This window comes from Nelumbo lutea, chromosome 3, assembly GCF_056320005.1.
Source record: "Nelumbo lutea isolate HS-2025 chromosome 3, American lotus-T2T, whole genome shotgun sequence".
NCBI lineage: Eukaryota > Viridiplantae > Streptophyta > Magnoliopsida > Proteales > Nelumbonaceae > Nelumbo > Nelumbo lutea.
The window spans coordinates 32,982,280-33,002,956 of NC_142686.1; the positions used below are offsets into that span (position 1 = coordinate 32,982,280).

The following is a 20,677-nucleotide window of genomic DNA, read 5'->3' on the forward strand; positions in this document are numbered from 1 at the left end:
CAGGCTGGGCTGAGAGAGCAAAAGGCAAGGTCGGCAATCCAATCAAAGACTGAGGACCCTACCTCCAATGTACAAGAATTTCACTCATTTGAATGCACATCAGTCTGAGATACTAATGAAGATCCACAACCGCAAATTCGTCAAATGGCCCGAGAAAATGAAGTCATAGAATAACAAAAGAAGTCGAGACAAATATTGCAACTTCCATAGAGACCACGACCATGAGATTAAGAGCTGTCTTGATTTACGCCACCACCTCCAAGACCTCGTCAGGCATGGGTACCTCGTTGGGTTCGTGAACATTGAAGAGCATAAGCCAAAGGAGGAAACACGTTGGCCCGATGCACCTCCAGCCTGAGCTCCTCTAGCAGGAGTCATTGTCGTCATCTTAGGCGAAATGGCCTTTGGGGGGGAGAGAAGCTTGGCCCGCAAGGCATATGCACAACTACACCAGGTCAAAGACAGGGAGTAGAAAAGATGGCGGCAGGATTGTCCAATCACCTTCACCGAAGATGACCTCAGAGGGGTCCAAACCTAGAATGATGATGCCCTCGTGATCCGCTGGAGTAGCTAACTTCGAAGTCCAATGCATCTTAGTAGACACGGGAAGCTCGACTGATATTCTCTTCGAAGATGCCTTTGAACAACTAGGTATCAATAGAGATCGCTTTACCCCAATCAACACTCCTCTAGTGGGCTTCTCTAGGGACTCTCTCATGCCCCAGGGGAAGATCACCCTACCTTTGTTGATTCGGGATGACGACATCACCACCACAGCGATGGTCAACTTCATCATCGTCTGAATCCTCTTTCCTTACAACGTCATCCTCGGCAAGCCGACCTTGAATGCTCTGTAGGCTTCAGTTCCCACATATCACTTAGTCATCAAGTTTTCGACCCCATATGGAGTAGGCATGGCCTGCGGAAACCAAAGGACCATACGATAATGCTACTTGACAGCCTACCAAGGAAGGCCACATGCCGCCGAGATGCTCAGCACAGAGAACATGGACTTAAGGGATGAGCTACGGGCATAGTGCATCCAACCCATTGAAGACCTCACCCAAGTGCCGCTCTCTCAAGAAGTCCCCGAGAGGACAGTAGATTGGATCCCTACTGGAAGACAGTCTTCAGGAGGACATAGTACAACTATTAAAGGACAATGTTGACGTGTTCACCTGGTCAGCGGCAAATATGCCAGGAATTGGCCCCGAGGTCATTGCCCACCACTTAAACGCTGACCCACGCTACCGACCCATCAGGCAGAAGAAAAGGAGCTTTGCCTCAGAACTGTGGCAGGTGATCAACAAGGAAGTCCAAAAACTGCTTGACGCCGACTTCATTTGAGAAGTAACCTAATCAGACTGCCTGGTGAACATGGTGATGGTCAAGAAGGCCAATGAAATGTGGAGGATTTACATTGACTTTACCGACCTAAACAGGGCCTATCATAAGGATAGATTCCCCCTATTGATGATCGACCAATTCATTGATGCAACGGCAGAGCATGAACTCATGAGCTTCATGGACACATTCTCAAGTTATAATCAGATACAAATGCATCCAAACGACCAAGAGAAAAGAGCATTCATCACTGACCAAGGACTTTAATGCTATAAAGTAATGCCATTCAACCTGAAGAACACCAACACTACCTACCAATGGCTGGTGAATCCGATATTCAAGGATGGGAATTGGAATAAGTAGGGATGAGATTTTATTCCCATGGGAGGGGTAGGGAAAATAGGGGAATGCTATTTCAGTAGGAATGGGAACGGGATTCCAATTCTGCCCAACCAAATAGTTTAAATTGGAATAACCTATTTTGATTCTAGATCCCTATTCCCTTGAACCAAACAAGGCAAGAGTGCAAGTTGAAAGCCTAATTTAAAGATTTTATATTGCATTGGGCCTTGATTTTTAGGAAGGCCAATTAGAATTTTAACAAATTCCCAATCCAAGTCTACCAAAATTGTACCATAGGGTCCCATTTGTTTTCTAGATTCTAAAGGAGGGGAAAGTTGATTAATGGAATTTTGGTTTTTATTCACCAAGATACCCATATTCATTTTTCAGATTCATGTAAAGCCCATGATAAAATTATGTTTTCCCGATAAGTGATATTCATCTCTAAGTGGATAAATAAAATTTTCCATTTATGAGAAAATTATCAACACATAATGCAACGAAGTTGTCTATTTTAATAATTGACTTTTTTTATGACAAATTATTAGTCTTATTATATAAGAAATAAAAGAACACAAATAAATGCAATTATTTGGATATGTATTTCCTAGATAAATTCATTTATGATGATAAATTACCAAATTACAAACGAACAAGTCTAAGGTAGTGTTTGAGAACACTTCTTTTAAGACATGGGACCACACATTAAGCGGTTTTTAAGTAGTTAGGGTGTTTAGTAAAAAAGTGGGGAAGAAGTATTTTTTTTTTAAAGTACTTGAAGAAGTACTTCTCCAAAAAAATGGGACGAACCAGTCCTTGATAATTTTTATAATACCTAAAATACCCCCACACTCATTCTTTCATTTTTCTCTCCCTCTCTTCTAAAAAAAATGGGACGAATCGGTCCTTGATAATTTTTTATAATGCCTAAAATACCCCATGCTCATTCTCTCATTTTTCTCTCCCTCTCTCTCCTTGTCTCTATCTCTCCGCCAACTCGAGAACATAATACACGACTGTGCACCTCCTTCCACCTCTTAACACTCGACACACAAGGGCGACGATTGTTCTGTCGGGTAATTTGGGGAGCTCGTTGGTTTTCGTGATTGTTTATCAGAGAGATCAGCACCGAGGTCAACATCGCAATGTAAGTCGTTCGGATTTACATAAATGATATCTTGATCGATTGTTTGATGCTACAAACAGAAAATCTAGGTGAATTTGGTGTGTTTCGCCGATATGGATCAGGGAGTAGAGTGCGCAAGGGCGAAATGGTCTAGTTTGATTCCTCCTTCCATGCATGAATGGATTGGCGACAACTTTTGTAACTTGTTCGATTCAAGGTTTGTGGAACAAAGGAAGTCTTGGTCTGCTATTAGAATAACAGGAGTGGAAAATACCACCGAGAAATGGAAAGGAGAAGGGAAATTACACTGAAGACGATGAACCTATCACCAGATTAGTAAGTTTTCAAGGGATTAATAATAATAATAATAATAATAATAATAATAATAATAATAAATAATAATAATAATAATTGGGTCAACATGGTGATTAATGTGTGAGTCTACGTGGGCTCTCAATTGTCATGAGGTGGTGTCTACATGGATTCAATGGACACTTATGGGGAAAGTAGCTTACCAAACATCCCACCCCAATAAGTAATTAAAAACATATATAATAAATGAAGTGAAAAGTAGGTTATCAAACAACCTTAAGTGGTTATTAAAATAAGTACTTCTTTTAACAATTACTTAATCATCAAACAGGGCCTAACACCCTTGACACAAACCACATCACCTAAACCGATACAATCGGTTAAACCCTACCCACTGATAGACTTGTTCATGGGTCGGGCCGGGTCGGGCTCGGGCCGGGCTTTCACTTGTCATTAAGGGAAATATGCTAGGCCCGAAGCTCGACCTAATAAAAAAAAACAATTTTTCCTATTCAAATTAGAATTAAAAATTCAGATAGTTTTTTTTTTCTATTTAAATGAACAATGGGCCTACAAGATGGTTTTTTCCCCTTTCTTTTATGTTTTAAAACACGGTTTTACATTCTTAAATCAAAAAATTTATTCAAATGGACATAATCACATTACTCACTTTAAGTCTAATATTAGGTCGGGCCGGGCCGGGCTATTTTGACAAAACTCGAGCGCGGCTCGAATTTATTGCGGGCTGGGCTTTTTGGCCCGAATTTAAGCCCACGGGCCTATAACCACATTCAAGCCCATCCGGGGGCCAGGACAGGCCGGGCCGGCCCGTCAGGCCACCCGGCCCATGAACAGGTATACCCACTGACATCGCTAGGCCCGTTCGGTTTGATACAATGGATTAGTGAAAATATTCTCGAATGGTAAAATCCTTTTTTTCAACCAAAAAAAAAAAAAAGAATTGTAAAATCCTTGGCCCGTATTTCTTATTTGAGAAATGAGAGAAGGCGCCGTCTCCGAATGCTTTTGAATTATAAAATTTCTTCCATTTGTTTCTCTCTTCGCCATCTTCTCAAATCCTTCTCTCTCTGCCTGTGCCTGGGCGTCGCTCGTCGAAGTGCAAGTTTGAGGATAGTGCCTCTTGAGTTCTGCCATGGATCTAGATCTGTGGATTTCAAAGGTTAAAGAAGGGCAACATTTAACGGAAGACGAGCTTCAGCTTTTGTGCGAATATGTAAGTTTTTAACATCGTCTTTTCTAGGTTTTTTCTCGATGCTCGTATGTGATTTAGTCGTTTAGGGATTAGAGGCCTTTTTGTTCATGGGTTAAATAGGAATCCGTGAATAGCTTAAAATATTATGTTTTGGAATTGTGAATTTTGTAGTTCCCATGGTGTATAATGTAGCTCTTTCTTTCAGTTTTTTTCACTAGGGTTGAAATATGCCTTTTCCGTTGAAACTCCACTTCCAGTCTTCGCCTTCAAAAGTGTAGTCACGTTCTTGACGTGTGGCAAAAGCAAAACCTTAATTGATTTCCTATTGCTAATATTGGAGCTTGGTGGTCTTTTCAAAAGACTATTAATAGTGGCAATAGATGCTCTTGAAAGCAGAGAGCGTGTCGGTGCTGTTTGACAGTGTCTCCGTGGCATGAAGTATATGGAAGGTTGAGGTTCTAGAATAATTAAAATGTATCTTCTGTTTTTGCACAATCTTGAACGGTACATCAATTGTAAAATAGCGCTTAACTTTCATCAGCTAACTTAGGAAACTACCAATCAATGACTCCTTCCTATTTTTTGTTATGTAACTCTGGAGAAATGTATGGAGGTTTATCCTGCATTGATTTTTTTTTTGTTCTTGAGAGCTAAGGGCAGGTCCAAATTTGTCTTCACCTACTTTTAATGGTTCCTATTTCAGAGATCAGTTTAATTCATAATTGTTCATATTGGCAAATACCTTCTTATATTCTTAGTTGTTCCAGTTTCCTTATTATCATGGTTGCTTTGCTTGGGAGTTTCTTTGGTCTCTCACCCTCTCTGTCATTTTGTGGAAGGGTTATTGCTGGGTATATTAGGCTGTGTTTGGTAAGAGTTTAAGCAGTGATTATACTGGCATGAATGCAAATTTGTTCAAATAGAAGGATACAAAGTTGGTTTGGTTTTGCACTGATAAATTTACAGTGTCATGTTTGGTTGTGATAGAAGCCAACCTATTTTACATTGGTGAACTTTGAGTGCAAAGTTTGCTTCCAATTCGTTCCCATTTTAAATGCAAAAACAATTGAAAAAAAAGAAATTTACTTTCATTGTCAGTACAAAAACATACTCTTACAAATCACCTGCAAAATTGAACCAAAGTGCAAATTCGTTTCCGTTCTGCATTTGCACTCTTACCAAATACAGCCTTAGGCTCCATTTGGAAGGAGTACAAATACAAATGTGTAGAGCACTAAACCTTGCATTTTGTATTATTTGTATGTAATTGTACTGTACATATTTGTATTTGTACTCCTTCCAAACTGAGCCCTATGTACAGTCTATCATTATTCTTTATCATGACATTTTATTACTTGTTTTTCTAATATTCCTGTGTTATTCTTGGGTGTGTCCTTTTTATGTTGACATATGAATGATGCCCTTTGCAGGTGAAAGAGATCTTAATTGAGGAGTCAAATGTCCAGCCAGTTAATAGCCCAGTTACTGTTTGTGGTGATATTCATGGCCAGTTTCATGATCTAATGAAACTCTTTCATACAGGAGGTCATGTACCAGAGACAAATTACATATTTATGGTAAACTTTAAATGCTTGCTTCTTTTAACTCTAATTTTGTAACTTGTTTTTGTCACATGTTATTATGCACTTATTTCTGTAGACTTCAAGTCTTCCTAAATCATTGGCAGGGAGATTTTGTTGATCGTGGCTACAACAGTCTAGAAGTTTTTACAATCCTTTTGCTTCTCAAAGCAAGGTATGTACAATATATAACTATTAATTATATGAATGATACAAATAGCATTCCTCTGTCTTTGTTCTGGTTTTTTGTCTTAACGTCTGTTGCATTCTTACTCTGTCAAAGCATAATGCAACTTCCTATAACCGTAACTTAAATATTATATGTGTTTATATATGTTCTTCCCTTCTATCTATAACTTGGATACCTTGATAAGAAATCATAGCATATTCGATAATATTTGCAGATCTTTCTACCCCTTTCTTTCTGTTTCTCATTTTGAACTTTAGGATTCTACTGTTATGCTAAAGTCAATTCCACAATCCCCCTCAAGCTGGTCAGTTCATGTTATATAATCCCAGCTTGCTACAAATAAAGTCAGCCAGAGGTAGATTTATGGACTGTGAATAGGTCAGCAAGCTGATTCCCCAAGTTGACACGGGGAGTGCTAATGTCTTTATCAAGCACTCTTTCTTGAACAAGATGACAAGCACCTTTAACATGTTGTGTCCTTATATGTAATATTAGATTTGAGGCAATGTGAATAGCAGCTTGATTGTCATTATTTGTACTCATGGGTAGTTTCACTGGTATCCCCAGCTCCTGTAGAAAGGTCTTTAGCCATATGGCTCATATTAGCTGACATGTGGTATGATTCATAGCCTAGTACTAAGCTTCAGCATTTGATTTGTCACTACACTTGTTTCTCACTCTTTAGGTAACCAGATTACTCCCTAAAAAAGTGCAACAATCTGTAGACAATTGTCCATCTGAAGGTGATCCGGCTTAATCAACCTTTGTAAATACTGTAATACTAAAACTTCCATGGTCCTTATACAACAATCCATGATCTGGTGACCCTTTTAGATACTTTAATATATGATAAACAACTTCCAAGTGTGGAGTGGTGCATCCAGAACCTGGTTGGTTACACTTGCTGCAAATGAGATGTCAGGACAAGTAATTGAAGGTAGTTTAGTTTTCCAACTAAATATTTGCACTCACCATGGTTGCAAGGTGCTAACCAGCTGCTTGGTAAGGTCTCCTTCTGGTTGTAGCGGAGACTTGGGGATTGAATCCCGCCTGCACCTGGGTTGGGGGATGGACTACCCCTCATTGTGTAGCCCTAAAAAATTGCACTCACCATGGTCATTGATCAATTTCCCTTAATCTACAACCAACTTCATAATAGGATCCATAGGTGCAGGACATGGCTTGAACTCCAATGTGTAAAGATTATAATGGTTATAGAAAGAATGATGGAGACACCAGCCCTACTCTATTTTAATCTTCTTCTTCTTCTTCCTCCTCCTCTCTCTGTCTCCCCTTTTCTTTCCTCCTTTTTGTTCTTTGTTTCTGATCTATGATTGAAAACATGGTATCAGAGCAAAAATAAACTCTCAGATCTTTCTGTTTGTAGCAGAAAAAATAAGCATCAGATCAGATCCTTATTCCTTTCTTTTTCTTTCTTGTGTATTTGTTCTTGGTAGTTCAGAAATATTGAACAAATCAGCTAAAGAAGATTTTTTAAATATTATTTTTGATGTTTTAGTTTTCCATTTCTTGGTCAAAATAACCAAGATTTAGGTTGGGCAGTTAAGAAGCATGTCCAGAAAATGAATTTGGCAGAAAAGTAAATGCTTAGATGGGTGAATGGTAAAACTAGAAAGGATAAGTTTAGAAATGAAATCATATAAAGGAACCTAGGAGTAGCCCCAGTAGGTGATAAAATGAGAGAAAGTAGTTTGAGTTGGTTTGGTCCTGTGCATAGAAGACCATCTACAGCACCTATTAGAAAAAAAGTGATCTATTACAAGGTGAGGGGGCTAGAAGAGCTAGGGGCAGACCGAAAAGGTTTTGGATGGAAGTAATAAGAAATGATTTAAGTACCCATGATTTAATGATGGATATGGCACTGAACAGAACGGAATGCCAAAACAGGATTCATGTAGTCAATCCAAGGCTTAGATGATGCTGACGATAATGATGAGGATGGTGGTGGTCAAAACAACCAAGATCCATTCTTTGTGATAAGCATGGACTTCCTGATCCTCTATGAAGATGTTAGAACATCTACTATTCAGATTGAGCAGGTTGTGAAGTTTGAATTTTTTATTTCAGATTTGAGCATGCAGATATAACATATCAGGTATACCAGATGTGTATGGTTCCTAAGAGAAGTGGGACCAAGAGAACTTGATAGTAATGTCATGATTGCTAGACTCTATGCAACTAAGATGGGCTTTCAACCTTTCAACTCTAACTATCTAGTGGATTCTTAATGGTATAAACTCAATAGAACCCAACACATTTCTTACCTTGGTGGAAGAGGTACAAGTTCTCAGGTGCCATTTTTGTTTAAGGCTGTTATTTCCATTGTTATTGTCAAACTTGGGTTAGATATTGCTTCTTGAATAGACTTGGGAATAGAGGTCAATGGAAAAGAGGATATAAAACTACAAACTCCAATACACAACTCTAGATGCTTAGGAGAAAACTCAAGAGGTGGATTCACAGACGCAAAAGGTCTTGATTGAGAAGCAATATTATCTCTCCATCTTGTATAAACTTAAAGTAATGGGTGGCTTAGGGGCTAGGTCTATAGTTCGAGAGGTAGGAGGGATGGACAAAGGCAAAGAGGAACTAAGTAGCCATGGAGCCTTCATCCGGAAAATATGGTTTGACAATATAGTTTGGGACAATAACACCTGTACCCCTCTTCATTCCCTCTACACATTCATTGGCTATTAGGATTTGATCAATTATTTGTCTCCCTTGAACAAAAGCTCCATGAAACTAGTTGATGAGGGATGGAAGTACTGCTTTAATCCTCAATGACAAAACTTTAGCAATTATTTTATAGATATTTGCCATCAAACTAATGGGATGGAAATCCTTGGGTTGGCTAGCATCGGATTTTTTTTTTTTTTGGAATTAGAGCCAAGAAAGTTGCATTAACTCTAGGGTTGACAATGTGCGTTTGAGAAATCCTTGGGTTGGCTAGCATCAATTTTTTTTTTGGAATTAGAGACAAGAAAGTTGCATTAACTTCATGGTTGACAGTGTGTGTGTTTGAGAATTCCTTAAAGACTTCGAAGTTTCAAGAGCTCATCTTTCACTGCTTCCCAACAATCCTGATAGAAAGCCATTGTAAATTCATCTGGACTCGGTGCTTTAGTTTTGTCCATTGAAAAGATTGCCTTTTTTATCTTCTCATCCTCAAAATTCCTTTCTAGCCATCTTGCTGCTTCCTCTTCTAATAAGGGCCACTCTAACCCTTCTACATTCAATCTTTCACCCAAAGATCTTCTACAAAAGGATTTGATCTACAAATGTCCTGGCTATCTCATCTTGGTTAGAGGGGCTGATGTACCCATTAACAAGTAAAATTTGCTTAGATGAGGAAATGTAGGGACTAAAATGAGAATTTAATATTGAGTACCTGTCATGTCATGTGATTGGAAGCTCAAGAGTGAATAGCGCAAGGGGCAAATTATGTAGAGACAAGATAGGTTGAATCAATACTTGACTAGCTAAACTAGTAGTGGACAAACTCACAAACAGGCTTGGGAATTAGATCAGGCTTACATATTCCTTCGAAATATTCACTTAATCACTTTGCTAGTAGCTGGAAAATGTTGTTTTGGGTGTTATTAGGTATTGTACTAGCAACACTTCTCTCTTGACATGTAACATGATTAAAATATCTATATGACATGCCATCAAGTTATATGATAAAACTTCACATTATGTCCTTAGCAAAGTGAGAATATAATCTAAACACTATTCAAATCATGAGGACAACTGGGAGGTGGTAACTAGATGTAAAAAGCTAGGAGGTCTTGGGATTGGGAATATTAGGAAAAGGAACATGGCATTTCTGGGGAAATGGTTATGGAGGTTTCCATTGGAAGAAGACAAATTGTGGACAAAGATTGTGGCTAGCATACATGGGCTGGAAGACAATGGTTGGGAACCTAAAATTATGGCAAGGTCTACAACTGCCTCTCCTTGGAAAGCCATTCATGATTTGCTTTCAGTTTTCTCCCCTTGGATCAGGTATGGTCTTAATTCCGGTGATAGAATAAAATTTTGGGAGCAACATTGGGTTGGGGACTCACCTTTGATGGACCAATTTCCCTCTTTGTATGCTCTATCAGATTTGAAAAACGAACCCATATCATCCTTCTTAAGCCCTTCAGAATCTTCTTCTGGTTTTGGGTGGAATCTAGGCCTGAGAAGGGCAATTAGGGATACAGATTTGGGCTGCATCATGTCTCTGTTAGGCATCCTTGAAAATGCCTTCTTGAACCCTAATAAGGAGGACACTAGGTTTTGGGACCCTTCCTCCTCAGGTACTTTCTCTTGTGCTTCGTTTTTTGAGACATTAACTCAGCCTTCTGAGCCTATTAAAGAAATTTGGAGTAAGCCCATTCCTCCTCGGGTTGGTAGTTTTTGTTGGGAAACTTTCTTGGAAAGAATTAACACAAATGACCTACTTCAGAAAAAGAGACCCAATTCTTGTTTACTTCCTAATAGGTGTGCTCTCTGTAAAGCTGATGGGAAAATTGGTTACCACCTTATGGTTACTTGTTCAGTCGCTAAAACAGTATGGGAGTGGCTTCTTTACTTCCTAATAGGTGTGCTCTCTATAAAGCTGATGGGGAAATTGGTTACCACCTTATGGTTACTTGGGAGCGTCCAAAGATTGTTCTCTTCATTTTTCAGATGGCTGAAGAAGAGATGGAAGATTATGTGGAGAAACATTAGGGCAGCAGTGTGTTGGTCCCTATGGGAAGAAAGAAACTCACAAATCTTTTTAGACAAGGAAAGAACCCTTGAAAACTTATTAGATCTAATACTATTAAGGGTAACCCGCTGGCTGAAAACTATGGAGATGTTCTTAGGTTATTTTGTGGCTGGTTTGGTAAGAAATTGGAAAGAGGACTCGTAGCCCCTCTTGGTCCCGTCCTCCCTCTGGATTCATAAAACTGAATTTTGATGGTAGTTGCTTAAGGAATCCGGGGCCTTCTGGGATTGGGGGAGTGTTCAGGAATGATGATGGGGTTATTACTGCCATGTTCTCAGGCCCAATTGGAGGAGACTCTCTTAGGACTGAGATTCTTGTAGACCTGGAAGGTATCTAAAGAGCAAGAGATTTGAACATTAGATGTTTGGTCCTTGAAGGTGACACAGAGGTGGTGATTAGGTGGCTAAAGGAAGAAGACAGTGGTTTGTGGAGTTATAACAATGAGAAGAAAAAATTCAAATGGCTGAGTAGGATATTATAATGCACTACAGCGGGGTGAAGAGGACTGCTAACTCATTTGCTGATGGGTTAGCCAAGCAAAGGGTGAATAGGGAATCTATATTTTGGGCTAATTTTTAACTTTCTTCCAATGTATTCTGTTGGTGGGGAGTTAAGACATTTTACCTCCCCCCTTTTGTACTTAAAGTTTCACATAGTTTCACATCATTAATAAAGTTTCTTGATACTGATAAAAAAAAAAGATAATTGATGGTGTGCTCTTCTCTCTTGCAACATGTGCAATATTGAGTATTCCTTCCATGGTCATGTCCTCCAAAGATTTTGCCATCACATCCACTATGTATATTTCTTCTACCTCCAAGTAAAACCCCATGACCACACCATGTCCAGCTCCCCCTATAATGGCAAGTGTTGAATAGTTAGACGTTCTAGTATGCTCAGATTTAGACAAGGGTGAATTGTGGACTACCCAATTCAAATTGGATCTGAAAACATTGCTTTAATATGACCTTTATTCCTAAAAGCCTTTTCCAACTCCAGGATCCAGATTTCTATTTTCCATAGCTGCTTCCATCAAAATTGAACTTAATGAAGCCTTCCTGAGGTGGGGTCAAAGCACCATTGGCAACCTAGGTACTATTTGAAATGTTGTCCTTCCTGTGATGTTATCTGTTTCTGACATTTGCATTTCAAGAAGACATTCCAAAATATAACTCGTTTTTATTTCTTGAAGTAGAAATATTGCAACTGTCTGATTTCTCAATTTTATATTTGACAAGGGAAATGTAAAGAGGCTGCACATTCTGATTTCTGTGTTCTGTGTCTCTTAATAGATATCCTGCTAACATAACTCTTTTGCGTGGAAACCATGAGAGCAGGCAACTAACTCAGGTATGCTTTCATATTATGCTATAGGAATAAGGTTTTGCATTATTGAACTGGCTCTTTATGGAGGAAATTTAAGATACCCATCTGGTAGTTTGTGTGGACAATTCACCAACTGAATGACACACGCAGGACGGTGAGAACTACCATCTGTTGGTCCCAATTAGGATAATCAAAGATTATCCAAAATGGTTGGTCCTGTCTTAACAATCTGAAATACTGCATTCTTTGGTACGATAAAGCATCTGCTTGATGTATTGGATGGTTAGAATCATCTATTGGGTCAGGTTTTGCTGAGAAGATCTTTGAAGTGTGAGATCATGAAGGTGGGTTCTGTTCTCTTGCAAGTGAGCTACATTTAATGCTAACCCTTTGGTAGACTGTGTTATTATCTACCTGAAATTTGTGTCTGTGTGTCCTGAAGTTGAGCATATTTTTCCATTAGACTATTGTGGCATGTTCAGAAACTTGCCAAGTATTTCCAATTTATAGAGGATTTTTTTCAATGTTTCTGTTGTTTTTGGTTGCTTACTTTGTTCAATAGTAAGTTTTTGTTATGATGGTTGTAATTTTATTAGTAAATTATGGGGGGTGTTGTTTGGTGTGATGATATGGATGATTGTGTGGCTCAGGTCTTTGTAGGGATGCAGAGTGGATTCAAGTCAATTCGTTTTGAATTCAAATTTGATTTTGTTTAAGCAGGATTTGGATATCTATTTTTCTATAATCAGATTGAATCAGACTTGAAAATGTAATCTGTTTATTAGTTGGATTGAATTCGGGCATTGCTTGGTCATTGTCATAAACTGGCATGGCGTGGTCGTACTTGGAGAATAGAGGGTTAAAGTGGCAAAGGTTTTGGAAGTTGTTTAGGTTACTACGCTCAAACTGATTGTTGGGTAAAAGGATAGAAAATCTTCAAATATGTAAATTTATATTGGTAAAAAAGTTCTGAATAATTTTGGCGTTTTTTTTTTTTGGTATTTAGAGACAAGTTTCAGTGGGTTACTTCCATGTTAATAGCTTAGTGTATGATGTCGAGAGAGATGTTTCTTTTTTCTTTTTTTGATTAATAAGTGATTCATTAATTTAACTTAAAAAATATTACAAATTAGTGCTGGTACAGAATTATGATGATCAGCCCTTTTATAATCTTCTAGCAAACCCAATTGCAATTCGTCCCAAAAAAATTGTTCCCTATACACCCCTTGCTTAGCCAATGAGTCAGCCATCCCATTTGCAGTTCTCTTCACCCATCTAAATGTGGCCCCCATCTCCCTTGCTAAACTCTTAGTCTCTCTTATGATTTGCCTGTGGATCCACACCCCTGGATTGGTGTCACTCATCCATGAGATTACCAGCTTTGAATCCCCCTCCACCTCTACATGTTTATTGCCGAGTTGTTTTGTAAACTTCATTCCTTGAAGCACTGCCATCACTTCAGCTCTTGGGGAATTCCCAACTCCAACTGGGCCTGAGAATAAAGCCACCACTTTGCCTTCTGTATCTGTAAGCATGCCTCCAATTCTTGACAGGCCTGGGTTACCTAATGAGCTGCCATCAAAGTTGAGCATCAGCCTGTAATTTGAAGGAGGCTTCCATTCCATAATAACTTTATTTCCAATTGTGGAGGAATTTGCTACTTTGTTCCAATCCCTCAGAATGTCATCTACTGATATCAAATAAAATGCTTCCATAGAAGCATTTGGAGTTGAAAAACAACAAGAAGTAGGAATGCTTTACTCCCACATCCATAGAAGATAAACCCCTTAAACACAGAAAGAACATGTGGATACACACAAACCTAAATTGTTGGGATTGCTATCCATAAAGATTAGGAACATGGATGCAATATATTTCCACTCCTAACTCTCTGAACTGCAGTTTAGAGCAGAAATGCGTTTGTTTTACCATGGGCCTAATTACTAAGGTGGCATTTTGGTTTGTTTTAATGGAATATTTCTGGTGTTCTTGGAACAGAAAATCAACTATATTGTTTTCCGAGGAACCCCAACAATATTTCTGTGGAATGAACAACATTTTGTGTGTGCGTGTGGGTGTGACTGTGCATGTGCGTGTATGAGAAAAGGTATGATGAAAAGGAGCCTCCCATAAAATGTCTTTATCATCTAGCCCATCTGGAATGGGGGGTGTAATAAGAGGCAAGAATGGAACTTTAAATGCTTTGTATTCCGGTCCGATAGTGGAGCAGTGATTTAAAAGGCGTGCCTAGGCGCACAGGTGAGGCACATTTTAGGGTAGACGCCTTGCCCAGGTCCTAGGCGCATCACTTTCAAAAGGCGCATGGCTGGTGTGCGTAGGCATGCACTTGATGTGCCTTGCGCCTTGGCCCAGGCGTGCGCCTTTTGAAAGTTGTATGCTTTTTCACTTTTTCTGACCCTAGAGGCTGGGCGGGGAGCTCTGCCCCCAGACCCTTGACCATGCCCCTCGAGGCAAGCCCAAACAAGTCCATTTACCGGAGCTCCAAGAACCACCTATTTGTTAATGTTGTTCATTCATTTATCTTAATAAAATATCTTCTTAAAAGCCAATTAAAATTAAAAAATCATTATTTTTTGTGTGAGAATTAAGAATTTAAGACCCTAACATGGACTTGTTTGGACTTGCCTCAAGGGACGTGGCACAAAAGCGACTCGTAAAATCAGGAATGTAATATGTTTTACATCACATTAGCTACTTGAAGTAATGCAATTGAGGAAAAAAAGAGATTGTGGCCTGTACATGCTTGAAAATGTTTTATATGTTTGATTTTATTTTTAATTTTTCATTTGAATATGCTTTACATGTTATGTTTATGTATTTTAATTTTAGATAATAGGTTTTTTAAACCATTAATTTTAAAATTTAAGTTTATATTTCTTATTAATATTATATTTAATATTTTTGATATTTTTTTACATTTTTTGAATTTTCTGACTTTTTTTTGCATTTTTTATTTTTATTTTTGCATTTTTGATGTATCAGCTAATAACCACTTTTGTATTTTTGCACCTTGCGCCTCAGGCACAAATTGGCCCTTGTGCTTTTTTTGCCCCTTGCACTTTTAAAACACTGGGGTGAAGTTGAAGGCAGCAGTTGTTGGGGTGTAAAAAGCAAAGGAAACGGAGATCAACAAACTGGTCATTGAATGAGATTCAAAAGTGGTTATTAGCTGGTTATTGAAGAGCATTGCAGCAAACTGGATCTATAGAAATGAAATAAGATGGTTTGACTGGCATTCCGAAGATATGCAATTGGAAATACAATAGGTACAAAGATCAGCTGGCAGTTTGGCTGATGTGTTAGCAAAGCAAGGGGTTACTAGACAAGAAATGTTTTGGGCTTAGTTGTAATTAAGTATGACTCAGGGTGAGATGGCAGGGACTATGCTCAAGTTTTCTAACTGATTTGTTAACTCACACTCTTGTACTTGCATTTATCCTAAGTAATAAAATCTGTTTTCTGTTGCCGATAAAAAAATGCCTTGTCACCTAGGCACATGTCTAGGCATTGCCTTAATAATTATGATGACAATTGGTGAGATTAATCCAAGTATTGGTGTTACTATATATGTTCCTTTAAACTCTTGCTTCACACTGACCATGTGGAAACATCACTTAATTCTGTACTTGGTTCAATGCTTCACATTTTTATTTAGGCATTAATTATACCTGAAAGATGCCACTTAGCAAGGAGGAAAATGGTACTGTTGGTTTTCCGTGTATTGGTTTGACTGATGTTGGAGCTTGGTTGCACAATTAGCATTGATTTGGGTTTAGACTGTCTAAACATTTGCCAGCATCTAGCTGTTAGTGCCATGCATTGATTCTGTTAGTTTGAGTTTGTTAATTGGGTATGAACACCATGCCATAATGTAAAACAAGAATAGAAGGTTTTCCTTAGATAAGAAAGTGTTGGTTGAGCTGAATAGATCTATCATGTCATCCACATTACCGTATTCCCCGTCTCATCTTCAGCAACAGAAGAATAGACTTGTTATGGTCAGTCTGTTGCTGAACCATTAACATAGTGTGCCTAGGTTCTCTCTCTCTCTTTCTCTCTCTCTTACACACACACATTCTATTGGTCTTTGGTAAATTTAAAACCTCATCTAAATCCTTCAATTGAGGTAAGGGACTAATTGATTAACCTATCTATAAGATGCTTACTGGTGTATTATATCTCTACATTTGCTAGGTATATGGCTTTTATGATGAATGCCAGAGGAAGTATGGGAATGCTAATGCCTGGCGATTCTGCACTGATGTTTTTGACTACCTGACACTTTCAGCAATTATAGATGGAACTGTACAATTCCTTCTTTTCATTCTTATGCCTGGATTTTTCTCTTTTTCTTGGTTTTCTGATTTGCATTTTGCTCATCAGTTCCTTTTTACTTCTACTCGTTCAGGTTCTTTGTGTCCATGGTGGTCTTTCTCCTGATGTTCGAACAATTGACCAGGTTTATAATTTTCTCCTTTTCTTGATCTTTCTGATCATATGTTAAAATTTCTTCCTGGTCATATCTAATGCAAGATCTTGGCATTCTGGTTACTAATTATTTTGGTGGACTTTTCTCTTCCATTTATTTCATGTATTTGTTATACCATGCAAAAGAAATCAATTTACTAGGGGGACATGGGATTATTGTCTGCTGTACTCTACCCAGGATACAAGAATGATTTGACACTTGGTGATCAGAAATGGAAAAGAAAAAGTATCTTTTACTTCATTTCATGAATTCTCTAGTATCCCTTGGATGATCTGTGATTTTATGCACAACTGCACATACCTTTTTTTCGTAGACAATTGTCTCCCCTTTCATCCACTCCCCACCACCCCAAAGAATTAGAATTTCTTGGGAATCAGTTTCTTCTTGTGATACAGAGTTGGTATTAGCTCTTCACAGTTCCATGTGTTTTTTTACTTTGACAGATAAGGGTTATTGAACGTAATTGCGAAATTCCTCATGAGGGGCCTTTCTGTGATCTCATGTGGAGTGACCCTGAAGAGATTGAAACCTGGGCAGTCAGCCCACGTGGTGCTGGCTGGCTTTTTGGATCAAGGGTTACATCTGAGGTAAATAACATATTCCCAACTTCCAAGATCCAAATCACCTATGCCTTTTATTACAGTTTCATTTCTTCTGCAGTTCAATCACATAAATAACCTCGATCTGGTTTGTCGAGCCCACCAACTTGTACAAGAAGGTCTCAAGTACATGTTTCAGGACAAAGGCCTTGTAACCGTGAGTTGAATTCTTTTATAACTTTCCATGTTTCACTTGCAATCTTATTAACCTTAAATTCTTGCAATTGCTGCCTCCTCACTTTTGTTTAACATCATAATGGCTAATGAGCATTTTGTTTCTTTTTGCAGGTTTGGTCTGCACCAAATTATTGTTATCGGTGTGGCAATGTAGCTTCTATTTTGAGCTTCAATGAGAATATGGTATCATATTGTATAACCTTGCAAGCTTTCATTCTATTACTATTACTGTTATGGTTCTATGCATGCTCTAGAATGATTAAATCTACCCTGAACTGCTCTGGCTTTCTTGCTGACCTGGTTTGATCTGGGTTTCATTTGCTGAAACAGTAAGTTTGTTCATGTTCACATCTTGACTGCCTGAGTATGATCGTACTGACAGAACAGCTGAATTAAAAAAGCCATTTAAATTAGGCAATCTGATCCCATATCTGACATGTCAAACAGATCTAAAGGTGGCTTTCTGAAGAGCTGAACCGACCTCTGAACTTTAAAATATTTGCTTTTTAGAGGCCAAAGTGGACTTACCAGTTAATGGAACCTGTTTGAGGTTGTCAACCTTTGGAGTGTATTGGAATGCCCAACACAAGGATTTGGATGGTTCATTCTCTAGGTTTAATGTTTCCCAACTGAGTATGGATTCCTGCCTGCATTTTCAAATGTTTAGAGAGGAAATATAATTCAGCAATAATCCTGATCGCAAAGTAGAAAAAAAGGAAATGAAGAAGGAATAAAAAGCTGTTCAGGAGAAAGAAGACAAAAGAAGGGAGGAGTGGAGGGCTGATTCGAACCTTTCTCTATCCCTTAAGAAATCAAGGGACAGAGAGAGGCACCCTTGGGCGGCTGACCCACTACAGCGAAACAAGGTTCTAAATATTGATACGTATCGGGCAGTATCAGTCCTTTTTTTACTTTTTTGTATTTTTTTTTAAATTGGTTCAGGGGGGCTAGTTTAAGGCTCCTCCACCCCCTGAACCGGTCAGAACCCTGATACACCCTCTGTAGGGGCATATCGGGGTGCTCCCAATACGATATGTATCGGGCAGTATCAGTCCTTTTTTTACTTTTTTGTATTTTTTTTTAAATCGGTTCAGGGGGGCTAGTTTAAGGCTCCTCCACCCCCTGAACCGGTCAGAACCCTGATACACCCTCTGTAGGGGCATATCGGGGTGCTCCCAATACGATATGTATCGGGCAGTATCAGTCCTTTTTTTACTTTTTTGTATTTTTTTTTAAATCGGTTCAGGGGGGCTAGTTTAAGGCTCCTCCACCCCCTGAACCGGTCAGAACCCTGATACACCCTCTGTAGGGGCATATCGGGGTGCTCCCGATACGATACGTATCGGCCTATACATGCTGGTACTTTGAACCTTGCAGCGAAATAAAGTAGCTAAATAAATAAACAAAACTAAGGCCTGCTGGATCCAATCTCTCTACATTAAGAATCGCCATCCATTAAAGTTCTCTTAATTTGAACCAGACCTATCTACCAAAGAAAAGTTGAACCAGATCCTAAATACTTGTACTCATGGTCTAGTTGCCAATGTTTTATTATATCTTTATTTAATTATTTTTTAACACAGCTAGTCTATACCACTGATGCTCTGTTTATTTATTACTATTATTATTTTTTGGTTAAACTAGGAGAGAGAAGTGAAGTTCTTCACCGAAACAGAGGAGAACAACCAGATGAGAGGTCCCAGGACAGGAGTTTCATATTTCTTATGAGTACCATTTTGTCATCTGTAAAATTATTTGAATAATCTAGCTACTTGTCAGTGGAAAGGAAAGAACTATGAAAGTGAAGGTAGATGATTATTTTTGGCAATTAAAGATTTGCCTGAGCTTCACTGGTCTTATTGCAGTTTGAATGTGTTGTATATTACAGATTTATTGCTATTATTTCTGCTTAGTGGAAACTTTTTCCTTTTCTAGGCCAGGTTTTTGCTCCAACTGAGATTTTGCCTAGCTAAATGCAGCATGTAGTGGAACATTAATTTCATTTGAATCTAATCTATTAGCTTTCTTTGGTGTAAAACGAAATTCATTAATGACCATATGGAAACAGTCCAGGCAGGATCGTTACATCCAATATAAAGGCTCAAAATATTGACCCTGAACTGGGTTGAGGGGAAAACAATTCTATCAAAATTTGACAATCAGAATTTTCCAACCAATGTGCTATATATATCGTGGCCTTTGAAGGGAATTCATTGAGTCGCTGTCATTTTTCCTTAACGTGGATATAAGAAATTGATGGGTGTGGATTGGTTTATAGTTTATACCACACTGGACAAGACTAATTCACACCATACCATTGTGCTGTTTTGAATTGTGGATAAAATTGTATGGACAGAAACCCACATGGGTTTTAAACTCCAATTTATGAGATAATCTATATAGTCAATCAGAAATGAAAAATTCTTAAAAATAATTTGGAACAATAATGGATAAAAATAAAACACCAATACACATACGCCAAAGATTATAGGATGAATATGAATTTATAAAATAATATGAAATAATATATGGTGATAAAAATATTTGGAAAATGAGAATAAGATAAAAAAAATAAAAAAAAATCAGTCAAATTCTATCATAAAAAAACAATAATTATATACTAATCATTAGCTCCGATGAAGGTTGGTTTACATCAGTCTAGCATTCAAAATATTGGTACCCCTTACCATACATACTGGTGTGGTGTTAAAGAGCATAAAAAACCGAAGTTTAATACTTGAACAAAAACAACAAAAGTACCATAGTGAGATAGATAAGAATAGTGGTGTAAAATAAAGCAACACAATGTCCAATTTATGTAACTTGACTGATTCTCCTATTTTGGGAAATGAAGAAACAACCACCACCCATAATTAACTAGTTTTTGTCATAACTAATTCCATCGATTCCCTACCCCATGAGCACATAAACATATGTATATCTTTAGCCATCATTGTATTAATCTATCAGTGGACAAGTATGAGCTTCGATATCAATCGTCCAAACTAGCATATAGAACACTGTTGGACTGGTAGCAAATGGTGGAGGTTGGAGCAAAAGGTGAAGAGAAAAAACCTTTGTATAAGAAATGGGGAAGATAAAAATATAGGAGTAAAACAAAGAAGAGAAAGAAAATAGTATTTGTAATCAAGGTTCTAAATATCAATACGTCTGATATGCC

The 20,677-nt window shown here is 38.2% G+C and overlaps 1 protein-coding gene across 1 annotated transcript; it reads left to right on the plus strand.

Annotated features, from left to right (window-relative positions):
• The first annotated feature begins 4,017 nt into the window (after window positions 1–4,017).
• Window positions 4,018–19,534, plus strand: LOC148864096 (phytochrome-associated serine/threonine-protein phosphatase). The gene is made up of 10 exons (XM_088976136.1): window positions 4,018–4,358; window positions 5,768–5,914; window positions 6,025–6,092; window positions 12,177–12,234; window positions 16,426–16,536; window positions 16,640–16,690; window positions 17,164–17,307; window positions 17,381–17,476; window positions 17,608–17,679; window positions 19,141–19,534. Exons 1-10 carry the CDS (start codon window positions 4,278–4,280, stop codon window positions 19,222–19,224), a joined length of 912 nt encoding a protein of 303 aa, XP_088832262.1. The 5' UTR covers window positions 4,018–4,277; the 3' UTR covers window positions 19,225–19,534.
• The last annotated feature ends 1,143 nt before the right edge of the window (window positions 19,535–20,677 follow it).

Bases quoted from the DNA above. Each gene is read 5' to 3' on its own strand.
- LOC148864096 (XM_088976136.1), top strand. From the start codon at position 4,278: ATGGATCTAGATCTGTGGATTTCAAAGGTTAAAGAAGGGCAACATTTA. The intron at 4,359-5,767 runs GTAAGTTTTTAA...TGCCCTTTGCAG, and splicing joins TTCAGCTTTTGTGCGAATAT to GTGAAAGAGATCTTAATTGA. The intron at 12,235-16,425 runs GTATGCTTTCAT...TACATTTGCTAG, and splicing joins AGAGCAGGCAACTAACTCAG to GTATATGGCTTTTATGATGA.